This window comes from Sturnus vulgaris, chromosome 1 (genome assembly GCF_052056855.1).
Source record: "Sturnus vulgaris isolate bStuVul1 chromosome 1, bStuVul1.hap1, whole genome shotgun sequence".
Taxonomy (NCBI): domain Eukaryota; kingdom Metazoa; phylum Chordata; class Aves; order Passeriformes; family Sturnidae; genus Sturnus; species Sturnus vulgaris.
Window position 1 is genome coordinate 43,697,340 of NC_142243.1, and position 18,203 is coordinate 43,715,542.

The window sequence follows — 18,203 nt, forward strand, 5'->3', positions numbered from 1 at the left end:
TTGTAATGAGTTAGTTAAGGCAACTGGACTTAAGGGAGAAAAGCAGTACCTGTAATTATATTCTGGATTGTTTATGTAATGGCCAATTCATCCTTATTAATTTCAGTGTGAACTGAATTCACTCACAAAAGCTTTAATGTTGAACACTTGAGCAATCAAGTAGTATTTTTAATAGTTTTGGCATCAGTAGACTTATGTCTTCAGAAAATGTTACACACACAAATTTCCTTTAATGTAGTCAGAAATTAATACAGCTGACACATTAGCAAGTTATCTTCATTTTTAACATGACTTTTAATTTCTGGTTTTGTCGTATTTGCTCCAGGGCAAAAATCAATATGAAAAATATTCCAGAATATTTCTAGCTTTTAGTATAATCCAGTTCAGAAAAAACCCACATAAATGACAAGTCCCCATAAATTTACAGTGTTGTTGTATAGCAACATAACAAAGACTGGAAGAAACACTTTAAAAAAAACAGTGAAACAAAAAAAATTAACAGGTAATTTTTACAAATACAGGTACTCCATTTTCAAGCCAGCTTTTAATGGTCAGTCATTTGTGAGAGTGGAAGAATTTCTTACCATCACATAATTCCACCAAGTTAACCTGTAGCTTAACATACTGTTTTCAAACAGAGTTCCACCGCTTCTGTGTACAACTCTATAGCTTCTTCTGCGTTGCCTTTATCATCTTCATCAAAAGCCTGTGTAACCAGGAAGTGAGCACGCTCCAAGTCCAACTGTTGCTTTGACTTCAGAGGATCTGTCTTCTGTGATTGAACTAAATAAAGAAAAGCACAAGTATTTAGCTTTCTACAGCAGTAGACATGTAAAAACGTCCTGAACATGTCACCAAAACACTAGCAGCTCTAATCAGATGGGTAACGTCTATTTCTTGTCTGGAAACAAAATCTTTCTAAAGTTTGCTATAAACATCTGCATAAACATATGCAAGGAAAAGGAAACACCATCACACTTCCCTGGAGCACAGGTTAGCTCTCTGGATATTTCAGATGTGAAATAATATAAATAAAATCTCTTCCATACTACGCTGAGAACAAGGATGTTTAATTACATAAATTATTGCATTATTTGTGAAAATACATCACCTATGACAATATACAAGTTCCTTAGGTGTCCGTGTCACCTAATACCTTTATTAATGAACTTTCTTGCATTTTCTCTGCAGATGTGGTTCCTCAGAATATTTAAAAGCAAAGAATACCCATACCCAAGTCCTTAGAAAGTCAGTCTCCACTTAATTTATGATGTATCAGAATTCAAAGCCCTGATGTGTTCATTGTATTTGTGGTTCTTCACAAAGGACAAGAAAATCAGAATAATAAAAACAGAGCAAACACCATTGATATGTATTTCACAGCAGCAAACAACTTTCCACTCAATTAATTTAAGCAGAGGTTTAATTAGAAAGCTCCTTACCCACCTGCTGAATGGAGAGCTTGAACTCTCTCCAAGTACTCATTTATTTTTTCTTGAATATTTTCCAAGTTGGACCCAGCCATCCCAGCATAAATCAAGGCTTGGGCAGCTTCCTGCAGGGAGAAGAATTGGAGACAAAGTTAATGTTTGCTGCCTAGAAAATTACTTACCATAAACAGAGGGCCTACAGCAGCCATGAGTTGCATGAAAGCAAGCCCTTACATCTGCAAAAAGACTCAGTGGCTGCAGGGAAATTCTGCTCAAAAAGAAAAAGTTTCAAGTTATAAGATAGATTATGTTTAATTTCTCACATCTGGGGCAACCTATAAGACTATAAAAACATTCAGAAATTCTGTAAGACCAGATCTTAGGTCTGCTTATAAAGTAATGTATGAAATTAGGAGATTTTAAGTAAAACTCTTTAAGCATGCACTGAAATCAGTTTGGTTTTAAAGGTGAGGATTTAAGGTTAGGAAAAAAAGTAGCTATTCCAGTTATTTGCATTTAATCTGGTAATACTGAAAGTAAACAAGTATAAAAGCTTTTTAAAATCAAATGCCAAGAATTTTTGTTTATTCATTATTATTACTCAGAAAAAACTATCCAATCTGAAACGTCTACAAATGTGAGGTTTCCTAGTTTCTCAGGCTTGTTTTTTTAAATGTTTGTATGTAAACAAAATACTGTATGGAAGTCTCCTTTCAGGAGGGAGCGTAGGCCTTTGGCTCAGAAGCACAGTACATTACCCACATGAAGGCTTGTTCCATACTGTACAAATCTATTAAGGAAAAATGCCTTCAGTTGCATAAGCTGTCTATCCCTTCACTGAATTAATGAAAAACACATAAGGTTTGGCAGGGTTGCAATAAATAGCCAGAGCTGACACAGTCTCTGAACCATATGGAGAATCAACATTTGTCACCCCACAAAAATGAAGACAAAAACCTTATTCTATCCTCATTATTGATATGGCAAAACCCCCCACTTTTGCTCGCCTTCCCACCAGCAGCAGAGGAGAGGAGGTGGCCGTGCAGCAGGCAGGCTGGGAAGGCAGAAAGCAGAAGAGTAACTAGAGAGCTGCTTCACAGAGATGGTGCTCAGAGAGGCTGCCCTGCATAGGGCAAGCACAGATCCACAGTCAGGGCTCCCTTGTGTGTTTTATGGCCATTATTTTGGACAACTTTAGCAGTTTGCTCCCATATCAATCTGTTTAGTTTGCCCACACTTAAAACTGATCCTGATAGAGCCTGCATTTGTTATCAGGATAAATTTTCACTGAGAAACATCAAAGAATCAAGTACTGCATGCTCCCTGCCAGCATCCATCTCCCTATTACATCACATAAAACATCCACAGGCACTGAAGGGTAAGCAGAAGTACCATCTATATGTAGCAATTAACTACCATTAAGCACACAACTATTTTTTGCAAGGGAAGAATGTGCACTACAACTACGTGCTCAAGGGATGGGTATATTTGTCTGTGACATACTAAAAGTACAGACTGACAAAACAGGTGCTGTATAACAAAGGTATGTGGTCTACATACGATGGAAAGAACAAATGTGGATTTTCAAACCAGTGCTATAAAACCAGCATATAACTGATGTTGCTTCTGTGATTTCAAGCAGAATTGGTTTGGCCTGGTTTTAAGATGTAAAAATAATGGAAACAAATATTTTATCAACCAAACCTGCTAAGGACTGAAGCAGTTGACAGAATGCTTGTGGAGACAGCCTGCCAGCTGTTTCCAGTGATCAGATGGATGTGCAATTCAGACTTTGCATTTATGATCTCTCCAATGTCACTACTGTTTGTTATGAGTCATGTGCCACAGTCACACTAAGCTAACAACTGATCATCAGTCTGCAAGATGCTAACGGCTGGTCAACAGCCAGACTTAGCAACAGCCTTCAGCAGTTTTGGCTGAAGTCATTGGTGTCCAAATATGATCCTGACATTTCTGCAGAGCACCACTAATTAGCAAGCTGCCCGAAGCTGGTTCACATGCAGCACTCCTCTAGGCATCTATCAAAGTTACACGGTAGCAGGAAGTCAAGCATACTTCCTAACTATAAGAATTCCATTCACACAGGTCTGTTTGGTCTATGGCAACAACTGTAGCATTTTCCATACTGCTTCCTTAAGGTTCCTGCAGAAGCCAGTTCAGTACCCAAGCTTTCTCACATGCTTAGTAATTGCACCAGTGGGCTCTGAAGTTTTTAGAGCAGTTGATAAGAACCTGGTGACAGGTCAGAATTTACTTCCACTGTGCTGGAATAAATAATAAAATAAATAAATAAATAAAGTATCCCTGAAATAACAAGTGACATTTTATAACTATTTTGTATAATTAAACATGGCAGTGATTCTTCAGAGAACATCAGGAAAGCTAAACATATCTAGGTTACACCCTTGTCTCATGTAGCTTCAAGTGCACCAAGACTGCCAGGGGTACATTTTTCCACTCAGCAAGAATATCACCTGTATACAGTATGTGAAAAAGATTTTCCACACACATATATGTTCAAAAGCATACAAGAGTGGCTATTTGCACAAAAAGATATTTTCATTCTGAATAGCACTGAGTAATTTTTTCCAGATAAAAGGAGAAATACACAGTACTAAAGCAGTACTGCACATGGTTATCAGACCGTGCACACACTGCTGCTGATGAACAGAGCTTACTGCTGTTATTATTGGCAACTATAACTTTTGCATATGTAAGGCTTACATGCATAAATTTAGCCCCCACAAAATTAACAACTGGGTTAAAAAAAAAAAAAAGAAAAAAAAGACTCTTCTTCCTATTATTTCACACTTACATGCATAGGCCAACATGATGTTAACACAATGCTTTTTAAACATTTCACAGACACCTTGTACTCATGAAATAAAAGGCCAACTACAGATCCTTTAACAATTTATTGGAAGAGGATGACTTTGTCAGGATAATGGAATTTATGGAATTATTACTGAGATAAGAATAAACAGAGGCTTCAAAGAGATCACTTCTTGCAGTCAATGGGATACAGAACTTTAATGTAACTTTATGACACATAAAACAACAAAATGACGCAATTTACATAGGTGAAAAATGCCTAATGATTGCACAAAAACTACTAAATACTAGCAAGAAGCCTACAGATATTAAGCAAGACACTGAATCAACCTCATTATATCCTTAGCTATGCCAACCTGAAATGGTATTGAAACAATAAAATCTAGTCCCTCGTAGAAAGAATATTCACACAAGGTTAAAAACCTGTCACTGACAGCTTGTGATCTGAACCTGTCTTACTGCTGAGAATCTTGTATTTCACCACAGACCTCTCTATTTACTTGATGACCGTACAACAGAGCTGCTCCCAGCTGCGCACGCAGGAGGGGCAGTATGCCCGCTTGTGGTTTCCAAAATGCCCAGTTTTTACATCGCCAGGATAAAACCGATCAGTCTTTCTGGCCTGGCAGGGCTTGGGGAGGGCCAGGAATGAAGTGTAGAACCAGCGGGGCAGAGACGTTTTTAGGTTACGATGAATCCTCCCAGAAGCACTCAAGGGGCTGTGTCTGCAGCAGCTGCAAGAAGCGCCCATTCCCGTTTTTTAAGCAGAGTACCTGCAGTGCTACCCCTAAGCCTGTCGGTAAACATCAGCGCACGGGCAGCGCTCGTTCCCACCTAAAAACAGGACGCAGGGAAAACGCGTTTCGCAACCCGCCCTGAAGGACGCGGCTCCTCCAGAGACTGACAAACTTTCGACGCTCACGCACGGCCTTCCACTCTCGTCTCGGCCGGCACCGCCTCGTCTTCCCCGGGCCGAGCAGCTCGTTCCCGGGGCACACCCGCCGGGGGAGGGCGGGGGCGGCGGCGCTGACCCGGCGCGTCTCTCTCCGCCTGCAGGGCCGTGCCGGGCCGCGGGAGTGCTGAACACTCCTCTCCGGCCCTCAGGGGGCCGAGGGGGGAGCGCGAACCCTTTGGCAGCTCAAGAGCATCGCGCGGCCCGCGGCGAGGGGAAGGAGACACCGGCACCCCGAGGGAACCGGCGCGTCCCCGCCGTACCTTGTAGTAGAAGACCGCTTCCTGGTAGCGCCCGCTCTGGTCCCGCTGCACCGCCAGCTGCGCGAACTTCACCGCGTCCAGCTCCAGCGTGGTGGCATCCATGGCCAACGCCTTCCGGGTGCCGGCGGCAGCAGCAGCGACAGCTCCTGTCGAAGCCCACTCTATCCCTGTCCCCACGCCCGCCCGGCCGCTTCCCCCTCCTCCCTGACCCCGCCGCGCCCGTAGGCCGCGCCCCCATGTCTGGTCACGCCCCCGAGCCCGTCCCCCGTGCCTATGGCCACGCCCACTGGCTCTGCAGCCGCCGGCCCTCACCGTTTAGCCACGCCCACCTCACGTCCATGCGCCCCGGCAGAGGCCGCCCCGCCCGGGGCTGCACTGCGCGTGCTCGGGCGCGAGGGGGCGGTGCGGTGGTGGGCGGGAACAGCGCGCGCCTGCCTGAGGCGCTTGAGGGGCGAGCGCGTGCGGGGAGGTTACGGAATTACAGAGTCACAGAATCACAGGTTCATTCAGGTTGGAAAAGACCTCGAGATTATCGAATGCAACCCATGACCGAACACCATCGTGTCAACCAGACTGTGACACTAAGTGCCACGTCCAGCCTTAAACATCTCTAGGGACGGTGGCTCCACCACCTCCCTGGGCAGCCCATTCCAGTGTCTAATCATTCCTTCGGTGAAGAAATCTCCTAATGTCCAACCTGAACTTCTCCTGGCACAGGTTGAGACTACGTTCTCTTGTCCTCTCACTGACAGACCCCGCCTGGATAGAGCCTCCTTTCAGGGAGCTGTAGAGAGCCCTAAGGTCTATCCTCGGAGGGAGGAGAGGCTCCCCTCCTTTTCACCAGCAGCTCCCTCAGCTGCTCCTCATAGGACTTGTGTTCCAGACCCTTCACCAGATCCATCGCTTCATTGTCTGTCTGGACTCACTCCAGCACCTCAGTGTCCGTCCTGAACTACGGGACCCAGCACTGGGCACAGCACTCAAGGTGTGGCCTCACCAGTGCTGAGTACAGGTGAAGTATAACTTCCCTGGATTCTCTTCCATCCCTTCTCTCCCATGGTTGTCAGTCGGGGTGAAGGAAGCAGGTGCAGCCCAGGGGTTGCAGAGTGGGGTTGTTCTTTATTTCCCATTTCTCAATTTTTAATAGAGGTAGACATGGTTAATCCCCTTGAGGCTGGGGTTTCTAGCCTTTAAAGGAGAGCATTTTCAGTGTGCACTTGATTGTCATATAGGTGTAAAGTGGAAAGCAAACAAAAAGCCTGAGTTTGCTGTACTGATTCTCATTAAAACAAAAAAATCAGACTAGCAATTTTGTAACCTGTATTACTTACCTAGGATGTTCAGGATTTTCTTTTGTGTTCTACCATAAGAGGCAGCTAGGGGAAATCTGAGGGGTGGGATTCCTGAGGAGTGGGGTCCCTCCAGAAGGAGCCATATGGCAAGGGGAAATGGGAACAGGTTGCACTGGGAGAGGTTTCATCTTGACATAAGAAAGAAAAATTTTAGAAAAGCATGGACCGTTCATTGGAACAGCCTCCCTGGGGACATTGCTGGAGGTTTTCAAGAGGGTATAGACAGGGTGCTAGTCTCATCTATGCTCCTCTTCCCACAGAAGGTTGGGGTTCCTTCTCACCTGGGCAATTCTGTGATCCTACAGGCTTTTATTTCTGCCGGAAAATACAGCTTATTGCACGGCATTGTTTTCATGAGATACAAAAATACTGTCTGGCAAGTTATTCTGCAGCTCTCCTTTATGTGTGTCTTTTCAGCCTGTTTTCTGATTATTAATTTAGTTAGCGGTGCAGCTAAATGCAGGAGTACTAGGTACTGAAATACTGAAATCTATTTTCCCTATAATTTTCTTAAGTACAGAGTTAAGTGTTCCCATTCCATCTTCTTCCCTTCCTTATCCCTTTTGTGCTTTACGATTGCATTTATATAAATACAGTAATGTTTAGTGCAAAAAGGAACTTGGTTTTTGTGATCTGCTATTTAGGGGAAGTTCTTGTATTCTTCATAGCTTTCCTTTTTGACTGTGCTCCTTATAAAGTTAGTTGGTTTGAGTTTTCTTTTTCTTTCATAAGTATATTTTATGGGTTTCATCTGAGCACAGGAAAAATTCACATTACACTAAGGGGTTTTTCTGAATAAAGCTCTATTTGTTCCATATTTCCCTAATGATACCATGAAAATGGAATTTCAGTCAGGGTCTGCTTCAAGTTGATGTTGAGACATAGTGGTGTAACTTGCATAGTCTAAAATTAATTTGTGTATCGTGGCTTCAGACTAAACCATTTATGGATCAAATGCAACTCTGAAGTATTCAGAGTGACATGCATGATGAAAAGGAGGCTGAAATGGGCAGAACCACAGATAATGCTGTTCCTTACTTAAATCTACATGCCAAAGCCACTTATGCTGCAACATAAACTCAGACCTCTTCCAGCTAATTTCGATTCAAAATTGTCACTTTGAAGAATTATTTTCCCACTATTTGATGGCCACTGTGATTGGCCCTTTTCAGATAATAAATGGCTTGTGTGTTTCTGTTTCTTACTAATCCTTTGTAAAATTCTACAGGAGGCTTTTAAATGTACAAAAAGTACAGTAAGTTATTAAGGTCATGACTGCAGCTAAGACTTCACACATACCATTTTTTTGCCTTTTGCTTGTAGTGGTATTTTAGTTTTGGAGCTAGATATTAGAATTTGCCTGTTTTCTTTTTAGATGAGGAAGAATAATTTCTTTCAATTGATGCTGATATATCACTAACATTTAAATTTTGTATGGTTAACTTTTGCCTCCCAAGATACCGTGCAGAAAACCCCTTCCACTAACTAAGATTGTTAAATCCCTTTTTCCACTGTCACAAATCCCAATTCTATATCCAGGTCCTCTGCCTCAGTTTTTCTTCCCTTTGGTGATATTTGCTCTGAGTATCCTTTACTTCCCACCTTTTACTTATCCTATGTGTCTTCCTTCCTAATCTCATCTAATGCTTGCTTGCTTTCCTTCCTGCCTGCCTTTTGCAGTCAATATTCTCTGGGAAGATCATACCTCTACCTGTTTTCTTAATATTATTCCCTCCAGCCCATGCTTTTTTTGAAGAGGCAGTATCAGATGAAGAAATTCAGGTCTGTGTTTCTGTGTCATAGTTTTTCATTGCTAACAAGACAGAATCAGTTCATTCTGATTAGCCCGTCCTCTGAAGATACTTTCATCCCTCTTTTCTTTTTGTCTCAAAAGGAATCTCATGTAATGCTACAATTTACTGTCTCCCAGCTCCTTTTCCTGCCTTTTGATTTTGATTCTTGCTTCTCTGCGTCTTCTTTTCCTCATTTTTTCAAACATATGTTGTAGGGATAGACGTTTGCATATTGGTGATGCTTCTTACCTAAATTTTGCTTATTGCCATACCTATTTTCATTTGACTGCAGCCGAAGCTTTTTAATGCTTTATAATGCTTTTAGTGCTTCCCCCACCACCTTCCCCTAGGCACTGAAAACCCCAAAGATACAAACCTTTGATATAATCTCGTTTATGAATTCCTCCACAGTTACTTTCACTCTGTTGAGGCAATACAGAGTCAGAACAGGAGTTGCTCTGGTCTTTTATTCCTCTGACTGGAGTGTGTACTTGATGCCTGTTGAAGGATTACAGGAATAGGATAAAGTCAAAGTAGTGTTTTGTCTCAGCTTCCTGTAGGCTGTGGGTTGAGCTCACATTATTGCCTCTGATACTACTTGCTGGGCTTATTTTCAATTAATTAGTCTAATTGTTGCTTTAGCACAATTTGATTTTGGTATTCAAAATGTTTTGTGGGAATATTTAAATTTGTTGTATAACATTCCATTAAAAAACAAAACAAAACCAAAACAAACTAATTGCCATGCTGTTTCTCAGTGCATTTTTTCACCCTTTCTCCTCTTATAAAAAATTATGATCCTATCACTCACATTTTTTATTTTGCCCATAAATTTGTATTCTTTACTATCTCTTTCTACCATTATTTCTTTTGTCACAGATGTTTCCTTTGACATGAAGTGACCAGAATGGTGTGCAGTATTAGAGCTGTCTTATTAATTTTGTATCCTTGTGCATCGTTTTCTTCTGTTTCATAATGATTCCTAACACTCTATTTGCACTTTTAACCACTGCTTAGCCTTGACCGAAGTTCTGAGCATTCTCCAGAATGACTCAGCTGTTCTGAGAAAGGATTGATGGTTTAGCATCTGTCATTATGTACCTAATGTGGTGTTTTTCCCCCTGTGATTTAACAGCATTTAGTTTCACAGGCTGTTTACTACATACACAGGAGAGATCCTTGCACAACTTTCTTTAGCAGGCTTTCACAAACCAGGCTATTTGTATCACTGTGGTTGCCAGGCTTGCTGCAGAGAATTGTCAAGGCTGGTTGAGCCAAAATGATCTGAGACGCTTGTCTTGCACCCGGCTAGAGCAAGGCTTCACTCAACGTGTGGGCTGAAGTAGAGGCCTCCCAGCCCAGTGTTGTCTCAGCGAAGCACAGAAGAGCACTGACACCTCTGTGCAGGGGTGTTGACCCTGAGATGTGAATCCCCCTTACCTAGATGTAAGAGGCCTTGTTGGAAGTGTGAATCCTGGTGCTTGGAGGAGACACTGATGGATGATTCTAACATGCTGATGGAAGCAGACTACTGGGCAGAAATCAGACAGCCTTTATTGCTGCTTTGACTTTTTTGGAGAGGGAGCAAGGCTGAGGTGTCACGGTTCTATTCTGCCTTTGATTCATCTGTGAGTCCTATAGCTCAGCTTGACCAAAGGTCAAAAAGCCCCTCATTATCCTTCCTTTGCATGTGAAAAAATACATCCATCAATATGAAAATGAGAAAGGGGCTGCCCCCCACCTATAACAGCAGCAACATTTGACCAATTGTATTTAACTACAGTCCCATCCCCATTTACCCAAAAATATAACACTGACATTTGGAATCCTCCATGTAGAAGGTGAAAATATGACACAAACAAGTTGCTGGGCTTGCTCTTCTCTCCCCCCCAAAACAGATAGGCCTTTTTTTGGTAAGATTTGTGATTCTGACTGTGCCAGGGCGTGCTCTGGTGAAACCAAGCTAATTAACAGTGAAGTTAAGCTTAGTGAAAAGCTGAATTTGTTACTTTAGCTTGAATTGTTAATTCAGCTTAATCAATCGCCAGCTAGCCTTGATATATTTATCACTAATGCAATAAGTGTATTTGTCAATGGCTATTGCAAATCTTTATTTCTGTTGCTCCAGTAACCTGCTCCAGTCATGAATTTGTGATTGTGAAAGTTCTTATTGAATGTGACTGGACTTACAGGGCCAAATTGGTTATAATCAGAAATTCAGTGTAGCTGCACCAGCCCCTCTGATCTCTGAGGACTAGCTATGTTCTCTCATTGCTTCCATGGCCTGTGCTGTTTCATGTCTAGTCAGACTAGAGGTAATCTCTTCCTTTTTTAGTTCCAAGTACAGCGAGAATACGGTAGTTGTCACTACTATAAAATAAATAAAGCTAATCACTCTCTTGGCCCCTTCCCTCTTAATGTAATTTGTCTTATTTTAGTCATTGAAGTATATTGAATAATCTCTTCATCCTATATTAGAAGATTGTAGGTTTGTGCTTTCCAGTTTGATTCAATACAGTAAATATCAGGTTAATTTATTTTAGACATGTTGTTTAATATTTTAAAGACTTGGGGAGATCTAGGACTTGGAGGCATGGAGTGAAGTGACAAGAAGCTAAGGAATGTAAAACAGCTCACTAAAGAATGGCTACTGTTTGTTCAGAACATCTTTAAATGTCAATACCTGTTTCATCAATAACTTGTTAAACATTTATACACAAGTGTTAAATGGATTCTGAAATAATTTAGGACAATGGTGCCCATATTTTTCAGCTAGGTAGGAGCAACTCCTTATATCTATATTTATGGGCCTGGTTTGCTTGGGTGTTCCAGAGCAAATCTGCATATATTCTCCAGTGCATAAAATGCTTCCCTAAACAGACTAACTGATCTTGGTTTATTTTTGTGCAAAGTAGCACAGGTTTATTGTTACATAGGCTATCTAAGTATTCTATATTCAGGACTGAACCCTGACCTATTGATTATATTAAAGTCTTTTTGCTACAAAATTGCGTTTTCCTTAATTGAAGGCTTCTGAATGTGAACCCAGACCTCTGATTGCTGTAGATGGTACTTTTATGAAAATAAGAAGGCAGGCAAAGCATAGGTGAAAATAAAGCCTTTAAGTTTGTATATGATATTTTAATTCTTAATATGCTAGAAATCCCTTCTATTCACAGGGCTTTGGATTTATGAAACTATTTGAATAAAGGAATCAATTATATTATACCACTAGGTGTCCATCTACGATTAGATGGAAGCTAGATTTTTTGCATGCTTGAAGGAACAGAAATTGAAAAAATACAGTTTTAGTTTGGCTCTGATTTACCTATGAGTATGGTTAAAGTTACTTGAGTTAATTTTGATTTTGAAATTTTCTTGACTCACTCACAGAGAATTAGATTTTTTTTTACAGTCAAACATCCAGTATTCAGACTGATCAGAAATTTTGGCTCCCCCTGTCCCCCAAACACTAGAGAAATAGCAGTATGAAATATCAAATCATGTTACTATAGATTCTGTAGATTTTGTTTTAGTAAGTAACAGTGTTTCAGCAGAGATTATTGCAGTCCTCCAAAATTTCTTAGTATATTGCAAAAAGTAATACAACTTTCTAAAAGGAAAATGTACCTCCTTACACTTTTAAAATACTGGTTTCTCAGCTTTCTGGGCTGTAATTTGTGGCATCTGTTTCAAAACAGTCATAGTGACGGGGGCTGTGATCCTTATTAGAGAAAGAGGGAAGAAAAGAGAGAAATATATCTTGATAACAATATATCAAAATATTTAACATGGCCCTAGTTAATTTTCTCAATTTCAACGACAGAAAAGTTATAAAATAGATGCTCAAATGTGTCTCTGTCATCTGTTGAAAAAAATGTCTGTAAAGAAAGCCTAATTCTTTATAGGATATCAAATTTTTACCAGAAGCGGATCCAAAAGGGTTAGTATTGGCTGATATTTTATTTCCTTCTTGAAGAAAAATTAAAATTCAGACTCTATGCATTGGGCTAGGTGGCCCTTTTTTAAAAGTGTTCCTTTGGTGCTATTTATTTTCTCATTTCCAATGAAAGCATTTTAATTATCATGAATAATGTTATTTGCAAGAAACTTGAATTTAATCATGTCCTTTACTGAAACAGCTTGTTATCCTGTCAAATTTGTACTCCCAGGTAATTAAAAATTTAAAACTCTAGACACATTCCTCATCGTGATGGGTTGGCTTCAGCTGGCAGCCAAGCTCTCCCACTTCTGCCTCCACAACAGGACAGGGCTTGGGGAGGAACAGAGAAAACAGAAGAACAGGAATGAGAAAACTCATGAGTCAAGATAAAGACAGGGAAATCATTCACCAGTTACTGTTGACAAAACAGACTCCAGCTGGGGATAAAATTAATTTGTTGCTTATTAACATAAACATTTATTGATTTGGCCGTTGGGAAAAAAAGATAACAAACATTTAAACACTTAGTGAAAACACTTTTCCTTCCCCTTTTCCGGGCTTAACTCCCCTCCCCTCTTGTTACTGGTGCAAGTTAAGAGGGTGATGTATGGTGTAGGAGTTAGGGGTGAGTATGTAAGTTTTTCTTTGCTCCTCCTTGTTTCTCTGTTCTTCTGCTGCTCTCTGTGTTTACTTGTTTGCTGTGCTCTGGTGAGGGTCCTCCATTGCCTGAAGTCCTATCAGGAGTGTATCTGCCCCAGCCTGGGCTTCTGTCCCTTTGGGGTTGTACCTGCTCCCGTATGGAGCGCCTCCTACTGTGACCCTGTTGCTCTGTTGGTACCATACACTGGTCCTCTTAGTCTTAGCTCTTTCTGCCCTTTCTTAAAATATTTTTCAGAGAGGTGTGACAAACTTTGGCTGGGTCAGCTGAATTTGACACAGGGCAGCACCTTACCTCTTTTCACTTAGGCCGCTTCTGCAACACCACCACCGCTACCAAAACCCTGTTAATATAAGTATATAAGTATTTATACTCATAAAGAAATCAACTTGAGGAGAAATGAGAGGCTGTTACAAATAAGGATTTTTCTTCCTCAGATTTGTTAACAGGCAACTTGTTAAAACTAAGGCAGTCAGTTGGACTGGATTAGTTACTACTTCATATTATATACGTACGGCACAACTGAAAACTTGTTGGAGGGTAACGAGACCCATATAGTGGATACATGCATTTTAAGTTCCCTTTCTAAGATTACCCTCTTCTATTTGTAGAGGGTGTACCCTGGAGTGCAGTTTATGAGCTGAACTAAATCCATAGGTGCAGAAGGAAACAACCTCTGCTGCCTGAATATTGCTGGATCTGGCAGGGAAAACCCTTGTTGAATATCCTTGTTGGTGATCAAGGGGACATAGGTCAGAAACCACTGATGCCTCCTGTAGGTTGTCCTTCATGTACAGGTTGTATGTTCCTGTAGCCACTGCTCTCATGAAGTTTTGGGTATTAAGACTGTTGTCTTCTCCTATTGAAAGGAGGTTCATGTAAGAACGCATTTTTGCCATTTTGCCAGCAAAATTAAGTTTCTGAACTTGATGTGTATCAGCTGTACTGTGCCAAGTACTGTGTGAGAGCAATACTAGTGAGATCAGTGAGAAGGTAAAGCTGCTTTGTGCATATTGTCTTTTAGAGGGTAAAGTACATGGGGCAACTGTTTGTCGAGTGTGCACTTGACCTTCCCAAATTGTAATTTTGTTTGCATATCATACTCTTAATAGAGGCTCTGTCTTTCAGGTGCGTGACTGGTCTGTCTTGACTACATTCTTCATACCCCTCCCACCCTCCCCAAGTCTCACGCTGTACTCAGGTTCTGATTGCTCTCTCTGATTTGTTAGCAAGTTTAACAGTTGTAATAAATACAGATATATCAAAATGGGTTAAATTTCAACTTTCATTAAGTATGGAAATGCCCTACAATGGGGAAAGTTTGAAGAACATTCACATCAGTTGGACTCGATTAAAAAGGTCAGCTCAGTGGACTGTGGGGAGGCTGATTTTTTGGGGATCACAGTAATTGTTTCTGTGGATTATAAGTAAGATGGTTTGATACAGGGCTGGGTAGTTTATCCTCCTGGCAATACTGCTAATGAAGTTGGTCTGTCAACATTCTGATTATTTTGCTTGATGTGCTTACTCTAATTAAAAACTAAAATTTTGCTTTAATTAAAATAACGCTTCTCCATTAAAGTACATTCTTGCAGGATTTGGTCAAATAACCATACTCTTTTTTCTTTAATGTCTTCCAGGGTGAGAAAGATATTGAATGCTTGAAGAACCTTTTCCTTCATGAATGAACTTCATTACAGAACTAATGACATCTGACTGAATTTTGGAGATAGCTTTGTGGTATAAAATCTAGGTAAAAAGAAAAAATGTGTATGAAGGAATGGGGAAATGTATATGAAGGAATGAGGAAAACTGCTCAGAATAATTGTAAGTACAATTGCTCCAAGATAGTTTTGACCCATCTCAGTAATTGTGACTTCTCTGAGAAAGTTTTTCCTCATGAATTGATGCAGAGAACTAATCTGATAGCATTTGGAGTAGATACTAAGTGTACATCTTCAGCTATCCCCAATCTTTCCCTGTATGCATAAATACACTTGTGCTCAGTCAAGCTGTTTTTTGCTACAGATTTTTTCTATTTTTAAGTCAAATGACATGATTTCATCAATCATCAAATTACACAATTTGTTTGAGTTTGTATTTTTGAAGGATGCCATACACATTGTTGTAAGCAGTAAGCAGGCAGGCAGCAGGCAAATTCTATGATGAGTGCTAAAATAATGCCATTTATATTGCATAGGAAGGCAGCAGAAAAAAATAATGACATTGAAATCCTGAGGACACCAATCTGTGTCCTCCCTTTGTCTACCGTGTGTAATGGTGGACCTCATTCAGTTATTGCATATCCTAAACTTTTACTTTACTCTTGAAAATTTCACTAGGATTAAGTTGTTCATGGGCATAAGTGTACAGCTGGAACAAGAGAAATTGTAGGTACACTACATTTAAATCCCTTTACCTAACCATAAATCTCCAGCTATTAATAAAAAATAGCATGCCAAAAATATCTAGTCTGTTTTTCAAAGAAAACCCAACTAATATTTTTTTCCTTCTGCAAATAACCAGTCTCCCTTTAGTCCTGTGGGACCATTATGCAGTATTTAACTGTGTGATAAAACAACAGTATAGTCTAGTATATAATGGGCTTTATAATCTGCATTGTTGCAGCATGTCTGCTCTGAGCTACCAAAATAAAATGGCCAAGTACAATCAGAAGGAATTAAGGACAGAAAATCATGACCTGGAAATGTCACTTCCGATCTGGATGTCATATCCTATAATCTTTCCACTTGGTAGTGCCTTTGCTTGTGACTGTCTCACTTTTATTATGTTTTTACTTACACATTGAATGTTTTAAAGTTAAACGGCAATAAGGTATTTGGTTTCCAACAAAATTGTGTCCGCCTCAGACAAGTGAACAGCATGATGATATGAAAATGCCCCTCAGAACTGAGACAATTCCTGTGCTTTGTTTATTTTTTAAAGTACTGCAGGCAAGGAAGTTGGCAGTGAACATGGTCTGGAAAACAGAACTGGGACCTCCAATGGTATTGGTGGATGAGCATTTCTTTGACTGTTTTGCTGCCTAGAAACAAAAAAGTAGTTTAGAACTGGAAGTGGAGCAGCCTGGATGTTATAACTGTTCTGGGCAAAAATCCCCAGTGTATCTTGCAGGAAATTGTCTTTCTGCTGTGTTTTACAAGTGATGTGTGCATATACTTTTTTCTAAGTGAATCCTGTTGTTAGAGCTTAAATTCAGATTCTTTACAATGATCTTTAACTTAAGTCCCAAGAGGAATCCTTGTGTTCTGTATGATGATAAATTTTTCAGATCCTTGGTTCATCAAAATTTTTTCAAATAATTTTTCCACCCTCCCTGGAAGTCTGTGTGAGAGAAGAGTAAAAGGACACAGCAGAAATGTAGTGATGCTCTAGGATCAGAGACTTCTAGACCTAAAAGGTGGATTTTTAATGACCTCAGATTTGTTTATTTTCAATTCATTGGTTCTTTATACTTATCTGATGTCTTAGCAATCCCAACGCCCTGCTGCAATACATTCCACACTTAAGCACCCAATACTTGAACCTCCATTTTGCTTGCTGTGGATCTGCCAGCATCTATCTTCAGTTGATATCCTGTCCTTTTGTTGAAGAGCCATTGTCTCCAAGTTGCTCATGGCTTTGTAAACATCTGCTGTATTTTTACTCAGTCAGCTGTTTTTTTCCACCGGTCTGAATAGTCACTTTATGCTTGGATGTCTTTCCATACTTTTCATTTATCCTTTTTACCCTGCTTTGTGCTTGGATGAGTCTGCAGAGTTATTGCTGATCTCTGAAATCACTGTTACTTTACTTTAATGGAGGCATGGGTATTTGATCACATGAGAGAAAAAAAGAGCAGGAAAAGGAATACATGGGCTTGAAGGGTCTGCATTGTCCAGTCAAATGCAAACATTGCTGCTTCTTTCTGTGTCTCATATGACACCCTGCAACGAAGTTAGGCTCTTCAATAAATCAAAATCTTCCAACAGTATGTCACAAGAACAGAAGTAAAACCCAAACAAAACCAATATTGAGAGTGATATGTATTATGAAGTAATAAAGGGAAATCAAGCAAAGTCGTAAAGGTGTGCAATTGTGTGCATTTTATCAACCTGATCTCATATCATCTTTATGTACCAGCCAAGTGGGAAGTATTCCAGTTTATAATAGAGGTCAATGAACTCTTAATTCTTAGGAACATAGCAGAGTTCACTTTGCCAGATGTTCTAATTTCCTTTCTTTTGTATGAAAACTGGTGATTGCCAGAGGAGGAAAACATATTTCCGTAGTAGGTGGGTATATCTTTGAGGGTTTTCTTCATGTGTCCTCTGGTTGAAATGCAAGTAATTTTCACTAAATACCAAAATTGCCACATTAAGGTTTGACTTCAGTAATGACCTGTGTCCAAAGCCAGGAGTGTAGAGATCATGCAGAATCTATGGCCTTAAAATTTCTACTATTTCTTTTGTCTATTAAAGCTTTAGAGGTTTTACTTTTTGCATTTCCTGTTTTGACATACTCAGACTTTTCAATATCTGTAGTAGGTCACAAAATTAATGAAATAGAAATAGAGCCAATTTAGAACTACTGTATGTTCTAGGCAGTGCACACTGTCTAGATCAAATAATTAGCATGTATTCAGATCAAGGCCCTGAAGACATGATGAAGATTTAAGCCCATTGGAGTAAAAAACTAATAATACAAGGGTGGCATGCTGGGACAGCGGAGTTTTCACCATAAGCCTGAGTCGGATCCCTTTAAAAATAATCACAGAAAAACTATACTCAAAAAATATTCTCAGCTACAATGAGGTAAGCCTGCCTATTGCTCTCCCTCCATCTCCCCAGTTTGCTTCCATTTATGAAGTACCTGAATATTCCCAGCAATGCAAAAAAAGAAAAATCCAAAAACAGGTTCCCAAGAGACCTAGTTAAAAGCTTTGCTATTCACCATGAC

The 18,203-nt window shown here is 40.1% G+C and overlaps 2 protein-coding genes across 4 annotated transcripts in view; one reads left to right on the forward strand and one right to left on the reverse strand.

The window, feature by feature from the left end:
- CAPN7 (calpain 7) overlaps positions 1-5,704 on the reverse strand; it is a 28,759-nt gene extending 23,055 nt beyond the window's left edge. The window contains exons 1-3 of one of the 3 annotated variants that reach the window (XM_088164878.1): positions 5,499-5,704; positions 1,447-1,555; positions 626-783 (exon numbers count right to left, since the gene is read on the reverse strand). In XM_088164878.1, the coding sequence (XP_088021004.1) occupies positions 626-783; positions 1,447-1,555; positions 5,499-5,600 (369 nt within the window). In that variant the 5' untranslated portion in view covers positions 5,601-5,704. Of the gene's footprint in view, positions 1-584; positions 784-1,446; positions 1,556-5,498 lie in introns of all 3 variants that reach the window. The other 2 variants (XM_014878378.2, XM_014878379.2) reach the window with 2 other exon arrangements.
- Positions 5,705-5,771: 67 nt separating this feature from the next.
- COL6A6 (collagen type VI alpha 6 chain) overlaps positions 5,772-18,203 on the forward strand; it is a 65,525-nt gene continuing 53,093 nt past the window's right edge. The window contains exon 1 of the mRNA XM_088160693.1: positions 5,772-5,967. Within this exon, the coding sequence (XP_088016819.1) occupies positions 5,772-5,967 (196 nt within the window). The remainder of the gene's footprint in view (positions 5,968-18,203) is intronic.